At 43.5% G+C, this 16,831-nt stretch overlaps 1 protein-coding gene across 1 annotated transcript; it reads left to right on the top strand.

The window, feature by feature from the left end:
* Positions 1-448: 448 nt before the first annotated feature.
* Positions 449-15,222, top strand: LRRC38 (leucine rich repeat containing 38). Its single transcript, XM_056508341.1, has 2 exons — positions 449-1,181; positions 13,308-15,222. Exons 1-2 carry the CDS (start codon positions 554-556, stop codon positions 13,559-13,561), a joined length of 882 nt encoding a protein of 293 aa, XP_056364316.1. The 5' UTR covers positions 449-553; the 3' UTR covers positions 13,562-15,222.
* The last annotated feature ends 1,609 nt before the right edge of the window (positions 15,223-16,831 follow it).

Genomic DNA, 16,831 nt, shown 5'->3' with positions numbered 1-16,831 from the left:
TCCCCCCTTCTGCTCCCTGTTTCACAAATAAAAGGGAAAACTGTCCTTAGCAGGTATCCAGGGCACTGCCTGCCCCTCTTGCATTTCCATGGGTGTTGTCACCTTGATGGAGGCTCCTGCTGGCAAACACAGTGAGTGATCTCACCCTGATTTTTACCTGAATGGCTTTTTAAGCAGAAGCTGTTGCTGTCAGAGTCACAGGATCAGGTGTGATTTCCCCTTTGCTGAAATATACAGCAAATATTCAAGCAGGCTCTGGGCTTTTTTTAGCTCAGAAAAGCAAGGGAGTCCTTTGAAAGATCCTCCGTGTGCCCAATCATCGCTTTCCTCACCCTGGAGAGCATCATAATATTCTGACAGAGTAAATCCTCACATTTGCCTCCCTCCCTCCCTCCTCCCTCCCCCTCCAGCCTGCTGCTATCGGATCTGTGATGATATGTGATCTCCTGGATACAATCAGACACACACACAAGTACCAGGCACTCCTGCTCAGCTGAGCAAAATGTCTTTCTCCTAGAAGTGGGTGCTCATCTCAGCCTGCAGATCCCTGACGATGTTGCCATGCTTTCCATCCTGCCTCCTGCCTTTTGCTGGCTTTGCCTGCCTGCTTTTCCTGCCTGGGGGTCACCTCTGCCCTGCTGTCTGTAGCTGTATGGACTACCACACCATAGACTGCCGGGACCAAGGACTGCCCAGTGTTCCCAACCCCTTTCCTTTGGATGTACGGAAACTTCTCATAGCTGATAACAACATTCAGGCAATACCAGCTGACTTCTTTATATTTTATGGAGATCTGGTCTATTTGGACTTCAGGAATAACTCCCTCACCTCTTTAGAAGAGGGCACATTTAGCAGTTCTACCAAACTGGTGTATTTAGACTTAAGCTACAATAATTTAACGCAGCTCGACGCCGGGACATTCAAATCAGCAGAGAAGCTGATAAAGCTGAGCCTCGGCAACAACAACCTGGTGGATGTGGACGAGGCTGCCTTTGAGAACCTGGAGCAGCTCCAGGTGCTGGAGCTGAACGACAACAACCTGCAGAGCCTGAAGGTGGCAGCCCTGGAAGCGCTGCCCTCGCTGCGCACCATCCGCTTGGAGGGCAACCCCTGGGTCTGCGACTGTGACTTTGCCAACCTCTTCAGCTGGATCCAGGACAACGCATCCAAGCTGCAGAAAGGTAAAGCCCTGTGCCCCCCAGTGTGTCTGTGTGTCTGTCTGCCTCCTCTCTCTGCTGCCTGCAGCTTGCTCAGGCTGTCGGTGCTGGATTTGTTGTGATCTGCCTCCAGCAAACCAGCCCCTCAAATTCGTGTTGGCTGATTTTAGCAGCAGGTCCTCCTCCCAGTTAGGAAATAAAACTTTAAAATTAAGCCCTAATAATTTTGATTTATAGACTAAATTCGCATAGGCAGTGAAAGAGCCTTTTCACATCCATTCAGCCCAGAGCTGATTCTCTTCCAGATTTCATTTTCTCTCTGGTAAATATATTTTCTACAATAAGCCCTTTGAACAGCTAAATATTCCATGCCAGCTCCTTAGGAAAACTGATTTTCCTCTCATTTTACTGACCAGAAGCAGCTACAAAAGAGTTAAATCCCCATTTTATGCAACTGTGAATTTCAGCCCCTTCCTGGAAGTATTTTGTTGTGATGTTCTGTGTTTGAAACACTTCAGCATCTCGACTTGGGCTCTCTTCATTAAAAAAGCACTGCTTCCAATATGAGAAATAAATTGAAGTGGCTTTAGAACCCCCCAAAATGCAAGATATCTAAAACTGGTGTTTGAGCCAGTAATTTTTAGAAAGGCACAGGGAGGGAAAAATAAAGGTGTTAAGACTGACGTGTCTAGGGAATCCAGACTCTTGCTCCTCATGTCCCACCAGACCCCAAAGCCTCTCTTAATCCAGCTTTAGCAGGAGATCATCTCACAGTTCGTGTGTCCCAACAAGCACCAGGGCACAAACTCCAGCTGCTCCCAAAGGAGGTTGATGGGAGCAGGAAATTTTGGGAGGGCCCCACAGGGGATATTTCCACTGTCCCAGCTGCTCCCAGCCCCATCCAGCCTGGCCTTGGACCCTTCCAGGGATCCAGGGGCAGCCACAGCTTCTCTGGGTAACCTCTGCAGGGTGTGGATCCTCACAGGGAAGGATTTTCCCCATGTCCCATCCAAACCTGCTCCCTGCCAGTTTGAAGCTGCTCTCCTGTGTCCTGGCTCTGTCATTCAGGTTCTTCCCATGCTTGTGACCTTGGGTAGCATCTTTCTAATACACTCATCTGCATTGCCCTGAATTTTCTTGGCTGTAGGTCAGGAAGAAGTGATTTGAGGAAAAAAGTGTTGAGTTTTTTCCTCTCTGTGTCAGTGAAACTTTGATTTGGTTCTTTCCAAACCAAACCTGTTATCCCACCTTTCCTGATGCTTTAGCTAAAGTTTGCTCAATCTGAATTGAGTATTTGCTTGTCTTAGTGCTAAACATGAGTTCACACAGCACTTCACTTTCCCCAGGCTCTTACTGAATTTCCAGGTTGTTCCCCTTGATCCTGGCTGAGATCCTGATCTGTTCAGTTTGGGTCTGTCCCACCTCTTTCTCTGCTGCCCCTCAGTGTTTTAAAGTGTGTCTGAACTCATGTCTGGGAGTTTCAGGTGAGTGAGCTTTCCCATAGTGCTGCCAGTTTTCTTCCAAGCTCAGAGATGTTTTCCCACAGCATTTTCTCCAACCCATAGTTAAGTTTGGCCAAACAGCTGAAAAATGACTGGCTTATCCAGATCTTCTAAACTTTAACTAAGACTTGATTTGGGAAGACAAAGAGGGAAGGAGCAAATATTCAAGTGGTTGATTTGATCAGAGCTGCCCTGCAAGGATTTGGGTTTGCTGCCTGGAGTGAGTCCCCTGCTCTCTTCACACCCAGCCAGGGACAGATGTGCACAGATGCAGAAAAGCATCAGGGCTTCCTGGGAGCTGCTGCCACAAAAACACTCCCTGCCTCCTTTAGTAAAGCACCAAAATATTCTTCACAAAGGTGACTGCAAAACTAAGCCCTAAAAGAAAGACTGACTCAACCCCTTTTTGAAATACATGGCCACAGTCTCATGCCTTGCACAACAACTTCTGGAAAGTCAGAGTCAAATTATTAGAATTATGATTTGATTGCATTTCACACCCAGTTTCCAGTTTTTAATGATGCCACAACATGATTCCCATTAGGAACCGATTAAATTAGTGTTACTTGTCTGGTTACACTCATCCCAGACCACGCTTGCCTGGCCTTTCCTGGGAAGGGTGGGAAGAGCAGCTCAACAAACACTGAGCATTCAGAATCCCTGGCTGCTCCTCACAGCTCTGTAAAGCTGGAGCTGAAGGATTCTTCCAGCAAACACACCAGGAAAAATGGAAATACAGGAGGAAAAATGGGGATGCATTTGCAGGGCCCAAGAACAGACCTTGGCTGCTTCTATTGGGAATTCTGCTGAGGGGCTGGGAGAAGGATTTGCAGGCAGATTTAGGGGCTGGGCATTCATTTAGACTCCTCACTTGAATGAGTTGAATGTGCTGTGTGAGGGAAGCCCTCCAATAACAGAATTATTCACTAAACCTGGCCACTGCTCCACCTCTCACTGCAGCACTGCAGGGACTCACCAGCCCAAGCTGCCCTTGGCTTTTGCAAAAGAAATGCCAAGCTGATTTAAAAAGGGGAGTTTTGTCTCTGTGAACTGAAATCTGGATAATTGATCCTGAAGCTCTGTCCCTCTGTAATTAAGGTTTCTGGAGGACTCAGTGATCTGAACAAAAGCTGTGCTTCAACTCATTAGTTTTGCAGGAGCCAGGTCCATTTTCCTGCTGGCACAGTACCAGAAACTGCTTGTAAAGTTCTAACTGCTGCTGACCTGCCTGCCCAGCTGAGCTGCCTCTGCTCATCCAACTGGTCCCTTCCCACATGCAGCTGGGATTTCAGTAATTTTACAGATTCCAGCATTTATCCATCCAGCCTAAATTTTAAATAAAGCCTTAATTTGTATTAGGTGAATACCCTCCCTAGGTGATGCCCTCAGCCTGGCAAATTTGCAGGCAGACTTATTAAAAAACTGCACTCAAATTTTGCTTTTAAACCCAGCACTTTAAAACAGTAAAGATATTCTTTTTTACCATAAAAAGATATTAAATCCAGCATTTACTTCATATTGCAAAACAAAACTACAATTTTCCCCTCTGGTTTGCTTAGTAGTTGATTAAAAACAAATTAGTGAGCATAGTGCAAAGAAGGCAAAGGAACTGTGAAGAGCAATAGGATGGTGATAAGTGGAAAAAATAGAAAAGTTATTTTTCCCAGAGAAGACAAAGTGTTTGCTGCTGGGCACAATGGTTAAGTTCAACAGTTATGAAGTTTTTCTGTAGAAGGATATTTGGTTCTGTAAGTATTTGTTACACCTGAATAGCATATGGTGCAAATGGCACAAATTAAAGCTTTCCCAGGAGGAGTATGGATATTAAGAATATGGGATTATTTTTTTGGAAATAGAAGAGTTGCTGTAAGATCTTTATCCCTACAAAGACAAGTAGGAAAACTTTCAGAGGAGATTTTACTCCATGGGACCATGAAAACTCATAGAACAAAAAAAATATCTTGGGAGAACCAATGGTCTGCAAAAATACATTCAGCAACTTCTCATATTGGCCAGGCTTTCTTCTGCTTTCAGAGCTTGTTGTTCATCACATTTATCCTGGCTAAAAATGTACTTCTCTTTTTTCCTTATCTCTTAACCTACTTCTTTTAGGAATACTGGTTGAAAGTCAGGGCTCAGCCAGCAAAGGATTGTCACTGGTGTGAATGACCCACAGAGCAGAGGGTTAGGAACCTTCCATTTCAGTGTTTAATACAAAGGGCTTTGATGGAATAAGTCTTTGCAGAAACATCTTGTTTAAAATTAGTGCAAAAGACATGGCTTGAATCTCTCTGAGGATCCCATCAGGGTGAAGGGGCTGGATTCAGATAATTCCTGTAACAAAGGAATAAAACACACAGTGAAAACAAAGTAATCTGCCATGGCCACAGTGAAGGGCTTGGTAACATTCCCATTGCTGATCTTTGTTTTCTGTGAACACACTTTGGGCAGCTGGGCCTGCAACCTTGTTTGCTAATGACTGATGCATTTTTAACATTACTTTTAATTAGAGCTTAAGTACTCCTTGGAGCATGACTGTAGTGTCTCCTTTCTGTCATCTTGCCCTCATTTTGGTTTTCACTTCCTTTCTTCCCCTTACCTTTGGGGAGCTGTATACAGTTTCTGGGATTAATAGATTTATTTGTTTCATTATTTAACTTCCCCACTACCCATTGCAAGAATTAAACATTTTGCTGCTCTCTAAGTAAACAGTATTAGAAAGACTTTTAGCAGAGGTCTAAACTGAGTATATTGATGAGTATTTCCAGGAAGATTTGAAAAACTCCTTCAGAATTGGCCAGAGACAGAATTCCAGACAGATTTGTGCTGGGATAAGTAAAATAGATGTTCTGAATGTCTGAAATTGAAGTAGCCAAAGTCGAGGTGAGGATGGGTGCTCAGGGCTCATTTGATCAACTGTTGCTCCAGTTTGGAAAGTTGTGGGCAGTGGCTACACAGGTCTAAGATATTCCAAGAGGGTTTTAGTGTCAGTGCAGATGCTGTTCAGCTACTTGAAAAGCTTCTGTAACTTTCAAGACCTTTTCAGAATGGATGGAGAAATAAATTCTGATAAAGTGGCAGATTTTCAGGTAAAGCCTGTCTATGCAAAAGAACAGGGAAAGGATGGCAGAGAGAGGAGGTAGGGAAAAAAAAACAAGAGCAGAGAGGCTGCAAGCAGGAAATTCAGACTGAATTCAGTCCTAGAAGACCCAGACCCAGGAGAATGGAATGATTTTTCTAAACCTCATGGTTACCATCTAGTGCTTCTTGGCTCTTTCTAGGATCCCATTCCCATCTGAGATCTGTTGCATAACTTATTCTATAAATGAAACAATCTCTCATTTCACTAATCCAGGCCTTTAATGGGTTTACAGAAAATATTAATATTCTTTAAAACAAAGCATCATAATGACATGGGGTTTGTTTAACATTTGAACCAGAAGCCAGCAAAGAAACTGAGCACTTTACAATTCCTCTTGACTTACCATCTTTATTAGCACTTATTTGTTGATGTGCTGTGCAGAGAGGGCTCCTTAACTTGCTGCACCAATATAGAAGCAAAGTGAGCTGCAGCTAGAGAGGACAGGCTGTTCTGTCCACTGCAGCCATCAGCTCTCCCCCAGTGTCTGCACAGGCTCCCACATCACCAGGACACAACACCAGATCTGTGTCTGGAGAGGAATGAAAAGCCCTAAGACATTTCACACATTCAGCAGCTTTTATCCTGCTCAGGCAGAAACTGCTCACAGAAATTATATTCCTTAACAAGCACATCAAATCTGTTTCTATATATATACATATATAAATATATAATTTGATCTCCCAGACATTTTCAGTAAAATGATCTGACTGCCACTGGCTTTTCACTCTGTTTCTTCCATCCTTTCACAGATTTGGAGATGTGAGGACAGCATTTGCAGATGTGAACACCTGATGTTGAACTTTTTATCTAGGCATTGAGACAAACTGCTAAGCACCCTGTGAAAGTGTTCTGCAAATCTTCAGGGCACTTGGCCATAAAAGTTTTATTAAGGGACCTAAATCTAGGCTTCAAGTTTTTTAAGCTTTACTGTTCTGATGGCTCCAGGCTATTTTCAATGAGATCTCATCTCACTTCAGAGCAATGCCTCTCTTGTTGCTTATTAATACATCTGATACATTTGTGACAGAGATTCAGGAGACAAACCATAGCTGGGAGCAAAATACCACACAAGAAACAAAATGCCACATTTAAACATTTCAAATCTGTGTCAACTACATTCAGCAACAAGAGGGAACAGCTAAATTCCACCCAAAAGGCCAAATATCAATTTTAGTCTTAGAAGAGATGCCTATTGTAGTTATATTTACTGTATCCATAGCAGTGAAATGTGCAGGCAGCTCATTTAAACACTTCTGGTTTCAGATATTTCTGTGGATGTATTTCCATCCTAGTGCATGTCCCAGTGTGCATTATCTCATCCTGCTGTCCCTTGCTGAATGACAGGAAGCTCTTTGTCCTGGTGCCTGCTTTTTGTGAGCTCTAAAGACCCCAAAAGAATCGAGGATTTTATTTTATTTATTTATTTTTTAACTCAGCATCTAAAATTATAGCTGGGAAATCCCTGTCTGCTAGCAGACAGACCATGACATTGAAATGATAATGAATTCCAGAAGTTCTCCCATGGAAGATGTATTTGGCATAGGGATTAGAAATAAGCAGAGACAGACAGACACAAGGAGTCCTTGAAAACAGGGTCAAGTGGAGCTGCAGAAGGTGATGTCCTTATACTTGTGTTTAGCTGCAGGAGTGTCCTGGTTTGGAGGACAGGTGTCTGCCAGTAAAGGCAGGAGATTCTCTTTGCAATGGAGAATGTAAACCCCCTCCCTCCAAATTATTATAATTTTGAAATTAAGGGGCTCTCAGGCAAAGATATGGGAATTAGGAATAACAGTCCTTCACTAGGAAAATTAAAATAGCAATGCAGTATTACAAAGAACAATCCCAGCCCTGCCAGAGTCAGAATCCAAGCTGACACCCATCAGTCAGTCAGGGTGTTGGCACAGTCCCATTCAATGGTGGCTGCATCCTCCTGCAGGGGCAGATGTGGTTCAGCTGGAGCAGTGCTCCTGGAGAAGGTGCAGTTTCCTCTGGAGCTCCAGGGATGATGTGGAAAGGTCTGGCTTTCCTCTGGAATCCAGTGGAAAGAAGGTTTCTTGGTGTCCAAAATCTCAGTTTTTATCTGGGTAGGAAAGGCTTGGCTCCTCCCCTGGCTGGAGCATCTCCCATGGGATGATGGAATTTTATCAGTCATGCCCTGGGACTCACTGGCCATGAACAGGAGATATCTCCTGGAGGGAGGATGGGCTGTGGGAAGATAAAGATGATTGCCCAGCTGGTTTAAAGCTGGCCCATGAGCAGATAATGTGTGCCAGGAGATCAGGGTCACTGCCCCACCCGGCTGCAGCAGGTGGGGACAGAATCCACATTTCTGTCACATCCTGTACTGAAACCCAAGACAAGGAGTATGAACCAAAACCCACAGTGCAGGAGGGCAGCAGTCAATTCATCCAGGAAAAACCCTGGCACAGCCAGGAGCAGCCAATGTCAGGGCACTCAATAGTTTAACAATTCCTGGTCACAAAAACCTGTGAGAAATGTGGCGAGATTGAGGCTACAGCAGGGTTCAGATGGAACAGGGCCTCTGGGTTTTTGTGGGGGTTTTGAGATGATGAATCCAGTCCGGTTAAAACTTTGGCCATTACAGCATTGTTGGTCTCTTTTTATTTACAAGGAAATTATTCATTATTTGCATGCAGACTGGTTTGGGGCTGCTCCTGTTTTCAAGGAGGTTCATTTTTACAGGGAAAGATTTCAGCTTGGGCATAGTCCTGAACAGAAACAAACTCCACGTGGTTTTTAGGATCTAGCAGCAGCAGTGATTTATTGGCAGGGTTGAAGTGCTGGACTTGCTGAAGTTGTTCTCCTCCAATATAAGGTGTTCAAAATATATTGTTCTAAAACCTATTTTGGAATTTTATTGAAATAACTCTACCTGGAACCCTCCTGCATCACTTCCTAATTAACATACTTTTTTTTTTCTTCTTCTTCTTTTTAAAAACCCACCTGTCCTTTTAATATTATAGTTTTGGAATTCCAGCACTTTCACACTTCCCATGTTACTTAGACAACCTATTCCTCAGGGAACAGACCTGTATTTCCATCTTTATTTTTCCAGAGTTGATTCTGTAGAATCCAGCACCTGTGCCTTGCCTGGCACTTCAAAGCAATCAGCACCAGAGCAATCCATCTGCTCCTCCTGATGACATAGCAGAAGGATACAGGGTGTGTGACATTGTCCTTGGGACAGCTGGAGTCATTACAGATAATGGGATGGCCCTGACCAAAATAACCCAAGCTGTGTATTTATAGCACACTCACACTTGTTATTTCATTTACAGTTTTGTTTGGTATGAAGAAGCAACTCCTTGAATATGTTGTGGGAGCAATGAGGTAGATAAATATAACTGTCATCAAAGGCTCTCCTGCTGCAGCCAAGCACTAAATAACCAAGCAGCTTTGAGATGCCCTTTACAAGGATCCTGGCTGGTCTTTTAAGAGAATAAATTCTATAGAATAAATAAATAATTAAAAAAAAAATACAGAAAACCCCCACAAACAAACTATGAAAATTATTACCACTCAAGTAAAAGTGTGTGAAAGCAGAGCCCTGAGGTTAAATGGCATCTCCTGTCCTTTAGAGGTTGTGTGTGGGGACAGGGGTTTGATTGAGCCAGTCTAGATGAAAAGAATCACATAAAGGAAAAAACCTACATCCTATATTAATATTGATCACTTTCTAGAAACCATTCTATAGTTCATTGTGTGTGCAGAGGGTGTTTAATGCCCTGGAATTACTTCCTGCCCAAGGAAAGGGAACCAATGGAAAAGGACAGGTGGGATAGAGACCATCAATTCTTTGGACTCTCATATCCCAAAAACCACATACTTGTAAATAATGTCCTAAAAACAACCTTCTTGTAAATAAGGTTAAGCCCAGGCTGTGTTTCAAGGGAAGGAAGCAGATTAAATGGGTTTGTCCCTTTCTCATCTTTAGCAGGTGTGTGATGGTCTTTTCAGGTGAAGAGTTGGGAGTTCTGGTGCAACAACCACTGCACCAGCTTTGGAAGGAGAAATTCCTTGTGCCACCACAGATAGAGCTGCTGGTTTTACTGTTGGCTGCTCCAAAGGAACAGCCTGTTCCAAATTCTCTTTGGAGCCCAGAGAAAAGCTGCTGTTTGTCTGTGCTGGGTTTTTCAGCAGTGTCACAACTCAGAGAAGAGAAACATCCACCCCACAGGATGGGCTGATCAAAGTTCCCTCAGCCACTGCCCTGTGCTCCCTCTGAGCTCTGCAGCTGTCAGAGCTGCCCTGGCTGTGGATGGGAGAGCTCAGCTCATTGCTGCCTTCTGTGCATGCACAGCATGGCCAAAGCCACAGCTGGGAGCCAGCGAGGCTCCTGCTCTGGCCCCTGCTCTGTGGGGCTCTAGTTCATCCACTGGCATCTGTTGTTCCCAGTAATAAAGAATTCTATAAAAACCTGAGGCCACAGAAGCCTGTTGGGCTGTCACAGAATAAAGCAAGCAAATTCCTAATCTAATCTATTTGGTTTGAGAACATGACCTAGATTCCAGTACCCATGGCTACATGGAGAGGAGCATCTTTATTTCTCCTTATTGTATAATGAGTCTCAAAATCCTTGCAGAACACTGATTCTCATAACAAGAAATACCCTCTAAGTGCCTGGGTGTGTTGCAGATCCTTTGCTGTTTGCATTCTGTGTGTTGTGATGAAAATCAGGGAAACAGGAATGGAGCTCAGAGTGCACAGGGTCAGCTTTGATCCATGGCAGAGCTGCTTTTGGGAATGAAGGAGTGAGCTCCTTTTCAGGTCTGGGACTCTGGGCAAATGTTACCATGCTAAGTTCTCTCTAAACCCAAGGGCTGCAGTGTGTAGAACCTCTCAGGACAGGAATTTTCTTTTGGAGTCTTCCTTCCTCTCTTTTGTTTCAATATTCTTTTTCCACTTCCTCCTGTATCCAGATCTGATGTTGTGTCCCATCACTCCAGCACAGAAGTATTTTAAATGCTGCCAGTTGAGAATTTATTTTGCAGTTGGACAGAAATTTTAAAGGGTAGAGTTGTTTATGGTCACCTGTGTCCTCTTTCTTTTGGGGAGCTTGACTCAGATGCTCTGAAAACAGCAGCTCTCAGGAGGTCTCAACCTCTGATAGAACAGACTGATTTCTTTTACAGAAACACCCTATTGTTTTTTCTTGTGCTTGCTACAAGTGAAAGGGAATTTGTGTAGTTGCTGTATTCACTTGGTGCAGGTTTTCCTGCCAAAATGCTGCAGTGATCTTTTCCTCTTAGCAAGGCATTTCCTCCTCAAATCAATTTGCAGTATGTTGCACTCATGAAACTGCTTTGATTACTGTCAGAATTGTATTTATTTACTGAAAAATAAAATCTTTGTTTTTTAAAGTCTGATTTAAAAGACACAGGTCTTGAAATTCCAGCCTATAGCTTTTCACTCATCCCTCATTTCTCATGGTTTTGAACAGGGAAGGATATCCATCTGTCCCACATTTTGCTTACTCTGATTGATGCCTAAAGCTACTTCCAAGTCTTCCTGAAATGAAATTATGATTTGGAGGTGAGCTGTCAGCTGTTTCATTGGAAGGTTTATGGAGGGAGCTGTGCTCAGGTGCTCCAGGCTCGTGCAGAAGACAGGAACATTGCAGGCTCAGGTTTCCAGAAGCCTCAGAGGCTGTTTGAAACCATGCAGCTGCTTTCTCTTCCAGGTCAGTTCTGACAACAGGAGGTTTCACAGATCTCCAGAGCGAGCTGTGCTTGTTCACCATCTGCTGTGCACAGCCAGGGCACTCCAGGCTCAGGAAAACCTGCAGGATTTGGGCAGCAAACGCCTTGGACAGGCTGGGTCTGACTGCTGGGCAGCTCTCAGCACCCTCCCAGACTGGGCAGCACGAGAAAGAGGGAAAAGCACAAAACTTTGGGCAAAGAGACAGATACAGGATGGCTTTTAGGGATCAAAATTTATTACAGTGATCATTACAAGGTCAAGTAGGTCAGGGTGGTAATTGGTTCCACATTGGAATTAATTAAAACTCCTCAAATCAACACAACAGCTGGGCTGGGCTGGATCAATCAGGGCAGCACCACTGACCTCAGGAGTCTGGGTTTAACAGCAAAATATCACATGCCAATAAACATGTTTAACAGTAAAATATCACATGCCAATAAACATGTTTAACAGTAAAATATCACATGCTAATAAACATGTTTAACAGTATATCACATGCCAATAAACATGTTTAACAGTAAAATATCACATGCCAATAAACATGTTTAACAGCAAAATATCACATGCCAGTAAACATGTTTAACAGTAAAATATCACATGCTAATAAACATGTTTAACAGGATAATATCACATGCCAATAAACATGTTTAACAGTATAACATCACATGCCAATAAACATGTTTAACAGCAAAATATCACATGCTAATAAACATGTTTAATATCCCAGCTATCCAGCCAGAGGAAAACTGGGATTCACAACTGCAGAGGGAATCTCATCATCACATTTCCTGTTTGAAGTGACATGGTGGCTCTGTGGCAGAGCTGTGGGAATTCTGTGTGCTCTGTGTGCACACAGCAAGGCAGAGCCCAAACCAGGGGAGCACCCGGGACAGCAGAGGAGAGGAAGTGTTCAAGTCATTTAGCAGCAGGTCTTGTGTCATTAACACACAATTCTTACATTTCCCCTTTACATTCATGTCTTTAATGGTGAGACAAAAGCTGCCTTGCCAGCAGCTCTACAGCCTCAATTCACCTCACTCTGGGCTCCATTCTAGCCCTGGTACCCTCTCCTGATCCCCTGTGGTGAATGCAGAAGGAGCTGGGCATATGCAGTGAGCTGTGTGCTTTCACCATCCAGGATCCAACTCTATTCTCAGCACTTCTTAAATCTGAGGTTTTTTGCTTTCACTACAAAGAACCCAGCTCTTGGCATTCTCCAGTAATGCAGGCAGGAACAATTTCTGTCATTCTACTTGGCCTCAGGACAGCCAGGGAGGAAAGGTGGAAGCAGGTCACAGACAAAAAAACATCCATTAAACCCAAACTGTTGTTTGACCAGAAAAGAAAAAACAACTCTAATTTGGAGCTACATGGAAAAAAGTAATATTAAAGGGAATGGAAGGAACTTTATTATCCCTCTTACCCTGCTCAGGAGTCAGTTTGTGTTCAGATGGAGCAGCTGGGAATTGCTTTCAGGTCTCCAGGTTTAGATGCATCCAGGGTTCAACATTCACTTTAAAAATTCCTCCAAATCATGGTCCTAGATCACACCTGATCCCTGGAAGGCAGCAGGTGAAGCAACTTAATTTCCAGGAGCTGCTCAAAGGGGCTATGTAATAGCTTTTGGATAGTGACAGCTTTTGTTCCATTTTCCCCTGAATATTGCACAGTTTTGTAAACCTGGAGTTAACCCTAAAACTTTTCTTCAGCCATTCAATCTCTGACCCAGAACAGAAGAATTCATCAACATTCTGCTGATTTGTTTCCCTTTCCTCTTCCTTGCAGGTCTCCATGAAATCCAGTGTTCCCTGCCCGTGGAGAACAGAAGGATCTTTCTGAACGAGTTATCTGAGGTCAGCTTCAGTGAGTGCAAATTCAGCTTGTCATTGACTGACCTTTTCATCATCATCTTTTCTGGAGTCGCCGTGTCCATCGCTGCAATCCTCTCCAGCTTCTTCCTGGCCACGCTGGTGCACTGCTTCCAGAGGTGTGCTCCCAGCAAGGATGATGATGATGATGAAGATGACAGCGAGGACTGAACTTAAATCCTTAATTTCCCTTGGTTTATCAGTTACCAGATCATCAGCCAAAGTCTATGAGGAAAAAAAAGTAGAGTGAAAGCTTTAAACTCATAATGTGTAAGGATCCCTTCTAGCCACAGGCTAGACCTGGGACTGTCAGCTCTGCTTGCACACCTGCCCTGCTGCAATCAGACTGGGTTAATTTCCATGGTCCTTAATCAAACACTGCGTTTAAACTTGAAGATTGAAGGGAAAAGGAGGGAAAAGCAAACAAAAAATTCCAGTGTTTTGAAAGATGAGATGCAGATTCTTATAAGTGCTTGCAGCTTGTTCTAGATGCACTTTGAAAAGGACAGGATGAATGGAGGTGTTTCAGGTTGAAAATACAGAGGCAATTCAAAGTAGTATCCTTCCTAGATCTAACTACTGGGAAATTCTATTCAAACTCACACAAAATGCAATTAAAATGATTCCTGGACTTGTAGAAAGCATGAGAGGAAGGTCAGCATTTTCCCCTTATAAAAGTTCTCCAGAAACATCCATCTTTCATTTAATGACAGCAATTACAGGCACCATTCAGAAAAAAAAAAAAAAAGAAAAAGAAAAAATCTGCAAGTGAATACGATTCTGAGTCATCCACTGCAGATGCCTGGCACTTCTTTGGTCATGGCACAAATACTAAATATAACATCCTTTTGCATTTTTAGATGCAGTGAAGTAAAGGATTTCCCTCCCCAGCACCAGTAACTGTTGCAGCATCCAGTCCATTTAGCTATTTTAAAGCACTAAGGGCTATATTCTGCTCCTGGTTATACTGGAATAACCCAAATGAGATCAACACCACCATCCAAATTGGCAACTGTATAAACAAAAGTGAAATCTGGCCCAATGTATTTCTGACTGTATAACAGATTTGTCAAAACTTGAGCTCTTCTATATGATGGTAGATATTTTTGTTAAAATTTAAGAAGACATTTATTACAAGAGATTTTTGGAATAGTGCTGGACAGCTTTTTAGGATAAGTATATTTTTAAAATATTTGTAATGGAAATATTTTTTTAAAGCTCTGTGTATTTAAAATGTTATCTAGATTAGCTGTGAGGGCTTAAAGTAATGAACAACATAGTAATAATCAAGCTAAGGACTGTATGCTATTATAAAGTAATTAGTGCTGATAAAAAGTAGCATTTGTTTCACTACTGTAAATGCTATTATTTCTTTTAAAAAGCACTCTTTGTTTAAATGACTGCCTTGCTCAGCAGGAGGAATCCCCCTGTGTGGCTGGGGGTGGCAGGGTCCAGCAGCACTCCTGTGATCCCACCCAGCAGCTGGAGCCTTCAGCAAGCCACACTCTGTCTGCCTGTCTGTCTGTCTGTCTGTCTGTGCCTCAGCTCAGAGCTCAGCCTGACCAGCACACAGCTCAATCCATCTCAATTCCATCAGTGCTGGGGCTGCAGGGGGGGCTCTGCCCCTGGACCAGCCCTGCCCTGCTCTGGGTGTGCTGGGGTCACAGCCAGGAGGGAGCATTTGTTCCTGCTCAGGGCACCCACTGCCCCATTGCTGGGGCTGGCACTTCTGAAACCACACTGGGACAGAAGGAAGCAGGACAGGGAGAGGCTATTCTGTATCAATACTGTCTTATCCTATTACAGTTCCTTCAAGAAAAAATGAAATGACATGATTTTCACTGTGTAGTGCCATGATTATGAACAACACAAATATATTTATAATTTCAACTTGGGTTTTGATGTTTATTTGTATGTGGGAATGAAAAAGGATGAAAAAGGACCAAACCTGATTCACCTTTTATAAAGGAGGTTTTGTGGGGTGGCTGGAAACACACATTGCCCAGTGCAGCTCCTGAGGCACCTCCCTTCCCCACAAATACAGATCTGTTATCAACAGTTTTATATTTAGAGCTGTGCAAGTTGTTCAGTCATGGAATAGGAAACTGGGTCACACTTATTATGGGCTCAGAACTCACAACCCCTCAGCAAAACGATTCCCAGGGGATGTTTCAGCAAACATCTGCCCTGCCCTTGGTGATGGACTCGTGGCTTTGTGTCATTTCAGTCATTTTGCACGGCTCACACATCAACCCCAAATATTTTGACTGGGCTCTGCTCTCACTTGCAGGTTCACCCCACTGCAGGGCCTCAGAAGGAAAATGTAGATTTTTTTAGAGTTTGCAGGTTTTGTCCAAGCCAACACAAAGCCCTGGGAGCTCTGTTCTATTTGGAGTGTAGCACCCTCAGAGCTGAGGAGCACACCAAGCTGACACCCACACAGCACAGCAAAGCTGGAGAGCAGGGCCTGGCACAGCTTTATTTGGGAAGCTGCTATTCTGGATACTACACTGCACCAAAGTGATTTTGCTCTGTAGGGCTTTTTCTGGATCAGAAACTTCAATGATATTTTTAAATTCTGTTTTTCCCTATAACAAATGTACATTTCTGAACATTATTGAACACCTCCATTGTAAGCACTAGCAGTTGCCAACTATTAATATTGATTCTGCATAATTCTAGTTGCTAGTGAGACAGAACTCAGATTTAGTCCTAACTAGAATTTTTCTAATTTTATGGAATCTTGAGAGTAAAGCACTCTCCTGCTGAAATATTAGCAGAACAAGTGATCACCATCATGATCCCCTGCAAGACCTTGAAAGCCAATTTCATCATCAATATATTGTGGGCTGAGGGCTGCATTACTATTGCAGTTTCAGCTGCACAAAGGTGCAGCACAGAAATCCCCTCTGCAGGTTTTGGGGCACTGGGGAGTGTCTGTGTGGGGATATTTCCATGGCTGGGATGTGGTGAGCCTGCACCCCCTGCTCAGTGACCCACATTCTATCAGAGCAGTGACAGTGGTGCCAATTTAGCTGAATTTATCTTCCCTTCACTCCAGCAGCCCTGACTGTAGGTGATCAGAAACGAGCTCTGCAAAGTTCTTCATTTACAATTTCCCTTCTAAAATAGCTTCACTTGGTGCTCTCTCTCCCTGCCAGAACCCAGCAGACATTTTACCTGCTTCAAGGGGAAGGAAGGATTCTCTGCATGACCCAAATAAAGCATTGCAGGCTCCAGGAGCCAGGAAGCAGCTGCCACACTGCCTGCAGATATTTCATCTCCTTGATGAAATGCTAGAGCTGGGTAAGTGTGAGGATCCAAAACCTGGGCAAAAAAGCAAATCTGCATGATGTCATTGAGACAGCCTGACTTTTAGAAGTGTGCACATGGGTTTTAAAGAGCCCTAATCCACAAAATAATAAAATAAAGATCAGCTAA

The sequence above is a fragment of the Oenanthe melanoleuca genome, chromosome 21 (assembly GCF_029582105.1).
Source record: "Oenanthe melanoleuca isolate GR-GAL-2019-014 chromosome 21, OMel1.0, whole genome shotgun sequence".
Classification (NCBI taxonomy): Eukaryota; Metazoa; Chordata; class Aves; order Passeriformes; family Muscicapidae; genus Oenanthe; species Oenanthe melanoleuca.
This window is presented reverse-complemented; position numbering and strand designations above follow the sequence as displayed.